The sequence below is a fragment of the Vanacampus margaritifer genome, chromosome 8, assembly GCF_051991255.1.
Source record: "Vanacampus margaritifer isolate UIUO_Vmar chromosome 8, RoL_Vmar_1.0, whole genome shotgun sequence".
NCBI lineage: Eukaryota > Metazoa > Chordata > Actinopteri > Syngnathiformes > Syngnathidae > Vanacampus > Vanacampus margaritifer.
This window is the reverse complement of record NC_135439.1, coordinates 6,417,959-6,429,251: the sequence shown is the minus strand read 5'-3', so window position 1 is coordinate 6,429,251 and position 11,293 is coordinate 6,417,959. Positions and strand designations below refer to the sequence as shown.

Below are 11,293 nucleotides of genomic sequence, written 5' to 3'. Positions count from 1 at the left end.
CACAGCAAAACCAGATTTGAGCGCGAGATAAAGAGTTAAAACTGGGGCGAATTATTGCGGGATTTAACATCTGGCCGGCTGCTTACGATCCAGTCTCTTGTTCTGCTGATGTACTGCATGGACTTCATACACGCACGGGTTCAAATATGCCACATGGAACATTATTAATGCCACTGCAGTATGCTATACGCTCAAAATGCATTTATAATTCTCCCCTTTGCTGCAGGGTTTGAAAAAGACACAAAAGTGTTGGGAAGCAGAAGAAGCAGCAGCGTGTGCAGATGTGGCCTCTGAACAGGCCCCCCCCTGCTGTGTTAAATAGGTCACCAGCTAAGTACGACACAATGTAGAGCTTACATGATGTACACTTACGAAAGTTCATTATCCAAAGAGTGATTGAAGTCAAATTCCAACTCCAACTCTCTGCTAGTGTTCATTTCGTCAACGAAAACGAAACAAAAATATTTTTTTTAAACGTACATTTTTCACTGGACTAAATCAGTATGCATTTTCATCGACTAATAAAGACAAGCTGAAAATGTACTTCATGTAATAAAAACTGGACTTAAATCTATGGACATTTTAGTTCATGAACAAAAACGAGAAGAAGATTATATGATTTTGTCAAATTTTGTCTGTGCTAATCTGTCACTGTGACACTGTCATGTGACACACCCCCTTTCAAATCTGCAGCTAGCGAGTGCAACATGCACAAACACATGGAACAGACAGGAGGCGGAGTCTCGGTGAATGGTTAAGAAAAATCCAAACGCCTATAACGTTCCAACAATAATGGTGATCCGACCGCTAACTAATGCTGGCTAACTTACTAGCTCATAGCATGGAGCCATAGTGGCCACTTGATATACTGTAAGTGTGTGTGAAATAGTTTTTCATTAAAAAGATGAGAGAACATTTTATGTGAAATAGTTTTATATCCGAAATGTTCAACATAATCTGATGACAAAAAAAAAAAAAAACTAACTAGACTATAATGTTGACAGTTTTTGTTGAATAAAATTAAACGAATAAAATTAATGTTTTCTTGGACTAAAATAAAGACTAAAATGCTAGATTTACAGTCCACTAAAAAAGGACTAGATAAAGAGGGAAGAAGTTGACTGGTGTTCGGTAAACGCTAACAAACATGATTGAAACTGGACTAAAAAAGGGACTACATTTAAAAATGGCGGAAAAAAATTAACACTACTCTCTGCCGTGTCTATAAATAGTATCCTTTGTTGTAAATACACCTTTGTAGAGAAGCTAATGCTCTGCATACTTTCTGACAATAGCAATGCTATTGCCACCTACTGTAGTGGAAGTGCAATTACAATTTATTTTAGGATGGCAAAAAAACATAAAAAACAAAAACAAAATATGTTTATTCCCTGAGGTCAAGCAACCCTTCTGGAGTTTATTGAAGATCCTGGAACTAAATGTTGCTCTTTAGCAACTTCAATAGTTAGCGATTTTGTGATACACACTTACGAAAGTTTATTTGCCAAGCAGTGATTGAAGTAAAATTCCAACTCCAACTCTCTGCCGCGACTATAAATAGTATCATTGGTTGTAAATATACCTCTGCAGAGGAGCTCGTTCTCCTTGCGCACTTTCTGACAATATGAGTGCCACTGCCACCTACTGTAGTGGAGGCGCAATTACACCCTATTTTAGGACGGCAAATAAAATAAAATAAAATAAAATAAAACATGTATGAGTTTCCACTCATTTTGGAAAGTAAGTTCAAAGTCCAAATGAAGGTGTGTGTCACATATGTTGGCTGCTCTATGCCATAAAAAAAACATGCCTAGCTTTGTCATGGATTTCACATTCATTCCCAATGGGATTTTTATTTTTTTTTAAATTAGGAAAATTAACAAAAATCTTTTAAACTCTGAATAACTCAGTTGGCACAATTGAGACGTATATTTTTACGTTATTTTTTCCCCTCCTCATCTTCTGCCTCCTCTATAGCCATGACTGATGCATGTGGATGCTCTTGACAGGTGGACTGAATTGCACAGGAATGTTCCCCCCCGTCAGTCCCCCTCATGCCAATGCAAGGAATGCTGCTACAGTTTACTTCCTGTGTGGTAAAAAAAATTACAGACTGTAGTGTTGATGATTGGATGACTGTACTAATGACAAAAAATTGCATCAATTGTCATGAAGCTTCTTCAGTTCCCTCTTCAAGCAAAACCTTAATTATGTGGTATTATCTCTGTAGGGTTTTGCTCTTATGAAACAGCCACACACACACACGCGCGCACACACACGCGCACACTGGTCGCCACAGGGTGCCAACGTCCCCGCCCTGGTTTTCATTAAGTCATAAGTGATCCAAATGGGGGCCTGCTCGCAATCATTAATCCAGATTTAACACAAATCTCCACTTCACACACACGCGCGCGTGCACGCACGCACAGTTATTTAACAGTTCATCCTGTTACTCAACACGAGTCAACTTTGACTCCATGCGTCACTTTTTACGTCACACATTGATGCAGATTTTCAAGTCAAGTTATTTATACTGTATAGCCCCTTTTCATAAAAGAGTCTGACCTGCAGTTCACCAAGTCAACTATGTCCTGCCCTTCATCTGGACGAGAAACAAAAAAATTGCGAGGAAAAAAAAGAGAAGAAGAATCCTTTGAGAAGTGATCACAAAAATCCCACTTTTGGGATGAGCCCAGTTGCAAGTAGCCAACAGTTGATATGATGCTGTACTGGAGCCCAAATAGAGAACGCTCCAGAACCTGCTGGCTTCTTTTTAGCTCACCGAGTCAGCAAAACATCAGCATCTTAACTCATTCACTGCCATTGACGACTATAGACGTCAAACTTTCATGTGAACTATTTGTCTTAGTTTAACATTTTTTTCATTTCATTTTTTATGAAAACCGAGAAAAATAATTATTGCACTTTTATAACAGATATAAAATGTGTTATTAATCGTGAGTCAACTATTGAAGTCATGAGATTAATTACAAAAACAAATTTTAATCGTCTGACGCCCCTTATTTTTAATAATAATTATTTTATTTTTTTTAATTGTAATTAATCACATGACTTCACTAGTTAACTAACGATTAATCACACATTTTATATCTGTTCTGAATGTACGATAAAAAATCTAGGCTTTCATACTCTTGTTAGCAAAAGTGGAAAAAAATGTTAAACTAATAGAAATAGTTCAAATGAATTTTTGACGTCTATAGCCGTCAATGGCAGTGAACGAGTTAAAACTCGTGCTTTGACACTGATCCCCGAAAGCTAAGAGAAGGATCATTTTGGTTTTGTTACTTGGCCATCTTGCCCCGAAATCATTCAATATCTATCGGGTTTAACCCGATGCCTCAACATCTGGATGAAGAATTCTCATTCGAGCCTTTACCATTCGAGGCTAAGATTCTTGCTTTGGACAGAACTCATGAAGAAATGAGATGTAGCCTAATCATAAAACTTGGAGAATTAAATGACTATGAAATATGTGACTTGCACCTTACACTTCGTCTTTTTAAGTTTCATGTGTGTTTCTTCTTCATCTCCATCTTTCCTGCTCATGTCAGCATATCATCGCTCCCCAGATTTTTTTAATAGCATGCGAGGCGAAAGAATTAAAAAGTATATCCAAGTACTTTCATGCTAATTAAGATGGACTAAATTAGGACAGCCTAGCTGGGGAACTGCAAAGTTTGCTTTTTATATTTCCTGGAAGCTTGTGCAAAAATAAGCCCACCACGAAGCACATGCACACAGGATGAAGAACGGAAAGGATTTAGTAAACGGAAGTCCTTTTTTAGGAAGCTGAATTTGCTCTTTCAATCACCAATGTAGGGAGAGTTGACATTTTCTGGGAAAACAAATCGAGTTCAAAGTCCAGAATAGACAGAAATTCAGAATCACATTACGACTCTTCCTCAATAACAGCATTTTTTTCTTAAGACCACCTAAAATTAACTCATTCACTGCCATTGACGACTATAGACGTCAAAAATTCATGTGAACTATTTCTATTAGTTTAACATTTTTTTCATTTCATTTCATTTTTTCTGAAAACCTAGGATTTTTTTTTATTGTAAATTTAAAACAGATATAAAATTTGTGATTAATCGTGAGTCAACTATTGAAGTCATGCGATTAATTACGATTAAAAATTGTAATCGTCTGACGTCCCCTTTTTTTTTTAAATTAGGGGCGTCAGGCGATGAAAATTTGTAACTAATCACATGACTTCATTAGTTAACTTACGATTAATCATAAATTTTACGTCTGTTCTAGATTTACAATAAAAATAAGTCTAGGTTTTCATACTCTTGTTAGCAAAAGTGAGAAAAAAAAGTTAAACTAATAGAAATAGTTCTGATGATTTTTTAACGTCTATAGCCGTCAATGGCAGTGAATGAGTTAATGGTAATTTTGTATTCTCCTCATTTCTAGTTCCTAATTGTAAAACTGCCACAAGAGGATGACCGATACATGTATTGGCCGCCGTCGTGAGTACTAATACCTTGTAATAAGATTGGGTATTGGCCTGGTATCGGTCATCCCCAATTTCAATTTTTGAACAATTCAAATTTTTCCCCATATTTGGAAGGGGAAAATGTAACCGTACAGTTTGCCAGAAAAAAAACAACTAAATAAAAATAATAAAACTCGACTGATCATCCATTCATTCTCCACTTTTTGAAAAATATGATTGTGCAATGTTTCGGTTACTTTGTTGGAAAGTGTATTGTTGTCAGGTTTAGGTGACCCATTTTGTTTTCTTCAAGCATCTCTCCAGCTGGAAGAGCTCCACTTTTTAGGAAGCAGCAGTGGGACGAGAGAGTGGAAACATCCCTGCGCTTCGTTTTAGTCTGAGGAAGAGGAGGAGAAAGAGGAGGATGATGGGATGAGATGAGACACTCAGCACTTCCCCCGAGGATGAACAGCAGCAGTGCAGTGGAATGTGTGTGTGCGTGAGTGTGTGTCACAGCTAAATGAGGTCCTGGGCATACAGTGTGGTTGTGTAGCAGAAGAGGCTTTTTTTTTGGGTAGAAGATATACAGTTAACTGGAATTAAAAATGTTGACAGCCATTGGCAAAGTCCATTTAAGGACAAGAGTTTGACTTGTTTTGATTCTGCTGACTTATTGCTCGGCTTAGAAGTTCATTCAAGTTCATCTTGGGTTGGTGTGGAATCGTGCAAATATATAGAGAGTGAGTGGCAAACATAAATAGTATTAAGTCATGAATGAAATGAACGTCCTAAACATTCATCAAAAACATTAATTCCTATTTTTTTTTTTTTTAAATTAAAAAAATTAAATGTATAGTAAAAGTATAGTTAATAGTATTGTAAACCACTGTAACACTACACAGTTTGAATATTAATAATGTGCTTCAAAATAGGGCTTAATAATGAATTTAAATGTTTGGAACATCAACGTTAAATAAAATTGTATTTTGAATATTTATTTAAAAACACACACACACACACAATTAAACTGTGACCAAATGTGTCCTCTTTTGGGAAGACAGTCCATTTTCTTACGTCCTGTTCAGGCGTCCGGGGGTTTTATAAATTCCAGAAAATGTCCGGTTTCCATTGTGTGACTAATAGAAGGTGAAGTGCACTGTGTAACTGCAACTGGTAACACAACTTCAAGGCCGGGGCAAGTGTCCTCTTTTTTTTGGGGAAATGGGAATATGGTCACCCTATTATAGCATAGCATAGCATAGCTGTATAATAGGCTAATAGCATAGCTAAGCGCTTCATTCTAATAGGTTTGATTGTAACTAAATGTTAACGTTGGATGTGAGAGGCGGCTTAAAGACAGTGGTGAGGGCCAATGAAGCGTACAAATGAGACAAAGCTAAAGTAGGCGTAGAAGACAGCGAAAGTGGACGGAGGTCTCTTTACCCTGTGATTAAGTCCTCCCCTAAAAACGTCCCAAAATGAAACGTGCATTTTGAATCTCAAAGTACGTGCAGCTGCTTGCGGCTTGCCAATTAAAGGGCGCAACGGTTTGAGTCCCAATAACCCACCAACACAAAAATGTCACTGCACAGCCATGTTGGTGAACCACTCATGGGAATTTGTAAAAGATAGATTGACTTGGGAAGTCACTTATCTCCATGTATACTTGAATAAAGAGATTTATTTTGGGAGCAAAGCTTTCTGGGGGTCACATTTTGTACAATAGAACCCCACGAGAAGGCGGCAGCGGAGCTCTTTCATAACATATTAAACTTTCACGCGAGTTGCTTTTATTCTGCATGTCTGCACGCAGTTAGAGCTTTTTGAATAGTTGATACAGGGGAGAACATTAATGTGTGTCAATTGTCTGCTTTCACGTGCAAGCTTGAATGCTTAAGTGCATTTACGCGCTTGACACATTTTTATAACGTAAATGTAATGTAAACAAAAAGGTATGACTGAGTAAAGACAAGTGTGTTGCAAATAAACTGTAATATGCCAGCCAGGCCAGTAGGTGGCGGTGTGACTTTGGAAAGAAACATTACATTGATGCTTAATGTGGGGGGGGGGGGGGGGATCATTTGATTCCCTGCTGAATTAAACACTAATGTATACTGATTCTAAATCAGGTTTAACATAAACTTAGCATTCATAGTTTGTGCTTAAATGCCACAATTAAGGAATTGGCTATTGTAAACATGTCTTGTAAATTCTGACACTTGTGCAAAATTATAACTCACAAAATATTTTGATGTAGCAGAACATAAGAAACACAACTTTTAATAATCCAAAAGACAAAATTCGATTTCACGATGTAGCAAATTTTCAACGATTCGATTTTTAAAAAGGACGATGTATCGAATTAATTCGATTTATTGCCAAGCCCTATGTTAGCATTAGCATTTGTTCTACACAAATGTCAAAAAATGCTTTCAACTTTTTGGGCTGTTAGCAACGGTGGACTCAAGCAAAATGAGTATTTTTGATATTGAAATGCATATTATCACCTTCCTAAAATAATAATAATAATAATAATATTTATTTTTTTTATTTGACAGAAAACACAAAAAAATAGCCGATTTTAGCAGCATCCTGAAGAGATAGACAATTATGGTTATTTTATTTTTTTAAATGTCAAAATATCACTTAGGCCATTATTTGAGGGTGGCTACATTTTTATTTGATTAAAATGTGTGATTAATCAATAACAAAGCCTGTATTGTTTCTCATTAGACTGCGCAGGCGTAACTAACATTTTGGTCTGGCGGCTAACAAGTTAATGGTCTCATTGGGAAAAAGCAAGTAGCAAATGATATACATCACATCGTGACAAGAATCATAAATGTGAAATCGTGTCACGGTCCCTTCAAGGGGTCAACAAGGGCCACAGTGTGAGGCTCCGTCTGTTGCAAACAACCACCCCTGTGTTTTTGCGAGACCCCCAGGAGCAACTGCCCGCTAAAACCAGTTGGACAGTCTGTGACTGGAGCCCCGGGGGGCCACTGATTCCACGCCACACAAACACGGGTGGATATAGGAATGCGTTGGAGATGCACATTCACAGGAACCACACACAGCCTCGGGCCCACAGAGACATGCGCTATTGCTAATTTTAGCTTCTCTTTGAGTCTCTCCAGCACCAATTCATCCCCCCCCAAAAAGTCATTTTTATATAAGATAGTCATTATATACAGCCTGAGCAACCTACTATTATTAGATTGAAGGTATTTTAGCACGATCCCTGCTAGCATGCTTGCTAACGTTGGGTAATTAGCATGAAACAATTAGCAGTGCTCTAGATTCTGGAACTACAATAGAGCCACGCTATTCTCAGGGGTTAGAGACCAAGGCCCGACATGAATAATACACATTTGTGAGTAATGCACACTAAATTTTTTAAGGTTTTATGTTGCGGGTTTATGGTTTCAGTTGACTCGCACTAAAAATAGACACAAGCTCCCACTAAGACGATGTTTTCTGTTTGTCATCTGGCTCCGATGAGCCGAATTTGCAGTCGTGCGGATGGTCGCCGGTGGCGGCGATGAGCGACATCATACATTTATGTGGCCTGGAAGCAGTGACACACATTTCCTGACTCATTGCACAAGCGGAGTACCAAGAGCCCACAAGGTTTGTAACAAGGGGGTGATGCCATTTCATGTTAAAATACCAACTAGCGCAATTAGCAATGGCTGAAAGTGAGCACCTCGGGCTGCTTGAAGAGGTCACACGAAAAGCAGAACACTCATTTTTTTACGAGAGAACATAACTAAAAATTTTCACTCGGAACGTATCGGTTTGCGCCTAACTGTCAATTTTTGTGGACTTTCTGTGGTGCTCCTTCTAAAGTTAGCTATGCTATGTTAGCGCAGGAGATAGACAGCTATCTTGACAGCAGAGGTCTTGAAAGGTACGCGATAAATGGCGGAATAGCTGCTAATGAGCTCGACGCAAGGTACAGTAAGCACCTGAGTTAAGATAAAAAAGTAAATTATTATATATGTACAGCACTTTAAAAATAAAAGTATCACTGAGTCAAAAGCTATGCAGATAAAATGTTGCAACCGGAGTTTGAAACGTAACACCATTTAATTAGCACTAAAAGCACACCCTACCTTTAGTGAAGCATTTGCGGTGGCAGAATCATGTTGTTTTTCTTCAGCTGGAACTGGGGCCTTAAATAAAGTGGAGTAGAATACGAACAGTTAAAATGCAAGTCATTGTAAGCACAAAAACGTCTGCTAAAAAAAACGCAGGAACATTTTTATATACCACAAAAACTGGCCTTTGAAAGGGGTGTGTACACTTTTTATATCCAATGTACTCAGGGTTTAACAGCGACGGTTCAACTTGATTGAACTGGATGACTACAGCACTCCCCTCCCCCCCAAAAAAAAAAATTAAGTTCAGTTTATTAACATTTTCTCTGTCTCTGTAAGAAACTGTCCCTTTAAAAGAACCATAGGCTTGTGCTGTACTGCCAGTAGCTAATAGTTAGCATGAAAAATAAAAGTGCAAAAAAATAAAAGATACACATTCAAAAACAAAAACAAAACATCTTACCTTTGCTGTCAGAGCTTCTCTTATCATCCATGTTTTTTTGTCTTCTCCTTCATGTATTTGGTACGCAGCCACCAGCGTATATAAACACTAGCACACCCTGCTGGAGCGGAGTGAAACTACTACTACATTTTTAAACATTTTGCTTTGTACTTACGGGAGGTTTGTTAATAATTTGTGAGCGCGTCTTTGGACCAAAAATAATGTCAACATGCTCAATTTTAAGCGTTTACTTGCGTCCTCTGGTGTGACATCGTGCTCCAATAAGCAGCTCAGTGCTCAGCTCAGACATCACCGCTTATGAAGTGTAATATGTTTACATGCGTGTGTGGGTACGTTGCGTTGAAGGACTCAGATGGTGATGATGAACGAGCGTGTCGTTTGTTGTTTGTGAGCAACTCACAGTTCACACTTATTGTTTGTAATATGTATTTACTTCTTAAAATATATTTTTTTAATCAAATTTCTGAATATACACATAGTTGGATTAAATATATTTTATTATTGCTATAATATTTTATACAAAATAATACTATAGCATTTTTTGGTTGTAGTAGTCATGGGAAAAAAGAGGAAAAAAGAATGTTGTGTATTGCTACTGTATTTAATCAGAGCAGCAAACACGGTCTACTATCCTAGTGTTTGTTTGTTTTGTTTTTTTTACTCCAGCAGAGGCTGAGTGTAATTAAACACCAAAGCCCAAGTGACAAGCGGAAGTGGAAGCAATTACACCGCCAATGATTTTCTGGAGGGCTCAATTTATAACTGCTGTGCACCCATGCAGCAAAATGTTATTATTAATGTAAAAAAAAGCAAACACACACACCATATACAGTACTGTAACCACCCCCCCCCCAACCCCCCAAGTAGAGGTGCAAGTAATGCATTTTTATCAAGGAGCTGGGACATGCTTGAGTTGAATACAGAGCAGCCCCCACAAGCCCAGACAATGTATTCACTACACCTCAAATCTCACAGTCAGCACACACAAACACACACACACACTCACACCAATCCTCTAGATGGGCTCCTACATTGTTCTTGCCATTTTTCCTCCGACGTGATAGAGTGTGCATGTGTGTGCAGGAAGTGGAGGGGCTTTGGTTCCTCTGCGAGATGGGGATCTGACGCGCGTGTGTGTTTGCGTGTGTGCTTGTGTGTAGGCCATGTGATCATATGAGCCCCTCTCTGCTCCTTTGTCAGGTTTTGTAATCAATGCTTTTTGTGCTCCAATGCAAAGTGATGCATGTGGATTTTAGACTTCTGTCTTTTCATTCAATTTTTAATAAAGATGACTTTGATATTGTTATCAGTTACAATTGCATAAAAATGTCCATAGTCATGTATTGGATTGTGTTCATGGATTGAGCTTCAAATACATTTTCACTTCAAATTTTTCATGCGTTAACAATAATTTAATCCGTCTAGCTATCCATCCATCCATTCATCGTATAGCCCAGTGGCACGTGCGGCGACTTCACCAGAGTGGGGCAAGGACAAGTTCAAATTAAAGATGGGGGAGGAAGGCCTTGAGAGTGAAATTGATGGTGAAATTGCCCTCGGACCTTTTACAGCCATCGTGTATGTCCTCGCTAATGATGACGCATGCTCATGGCCAAATAAGGGCGGGATCATACATTTCCTGTGCTAAAACACACGGTATGTTTTATTTATATATTTTTTTTTAATAGCCTTGTTGTCAAACATAACATATAAGGATGCATCTGGAGGCCAAGGTAAGCAATTCAGCATTCGATTTTCATTACCATGAGGATGCCAGTATTACAGTAAATACATTGGAGGCAGGAAATGGCAGGCGGGAGGTCAAATATATCATCAGCCCCCTTCCCCCATTACGAATCTTGTCGATAATTCCCCTGATGGTGAAGCTCATATTCTGCACACAACGCATTAGACGTACATTTGATATCCTGCACTTCACCGCACCCTCCATCTTGTCCATGCAATCTCTTAATTGATCTGCCAATGGAAAAGTGTGTTTGTGTGTGTGGGAGGGAGGGTGGTGGAAGACTATGGTGTTTTTATTTATTTATTTATTTATTTTATAATGGATCAGGGAAGCTGTGGGAGTATCTCTGGTGTGCCGGGTAATATAAGACAGCTAGACTGTTCATTGAGATGTCCCAACTCTTCTCTTTGCTCATCAGCACGAATATTGGTTGTTCTTTCTAGAAGAAAAACAATAAATGACTGTGTGCTATTATATTGTCTGTCCATGCAATATACAGTATAAATCCTATTATTATT

The 11,293-nt window shown here is 38.3% G+C and overlaps 1 protein-coding gene and 1 long non-coding RNA gene across 4 annotated transcripts in view; both read right to left on the bottom strand.

Annotated features, from left to right (window-relative positions):
* Positions 1-1,837: 1,837 nt before the first annotated feature.
* LOC144057002 (uncharacterized) lies at positions 1,838-9,071 on the bottom strand. 2 transcript variants are annotated; one of them, XR_013295153.1, is made up of 4 exons: positions 9,029-9,071; positions 8,581-8,640; positions 4,723-4,862; positions 1,838-2,089 (listed from the first exon to the last, which is right to left on the bottom strand). It is a non-coding gene; the product is annotated as an uncharacterized LOC144057002 (long non-coding RNA). The 2 variants fall into 2 exon arrangements; XR_013295152.1 differs by lacking the exon at positions 1,838-2,089 and having other exon boundaries at positions 4,316-4,862.
* Positions 9,072-10,689: 1,618 nt separating this feature from the next.
* LOC144056699 (uncharacterized) overlaps positions 10,690-11,293 on the bottom strand; it is a 46,180-nt gene continuing 45,576 nt past the window's right edge. For both annotated transcript variants that reach the window (XM_077573705.1, XM_077573706.1), the window contains exon 5: positions 10,690-11,214. In XM_077573705.1, coding sequence (XP_077429831.1) covers positions 11,099-11,214 — 116 coding nt within the window. In that variant the 3' untranslated portion in view covers positions 10,690-11,098. The remainder of the gene's footprint in view (positions 11,215-11,293) is intronic.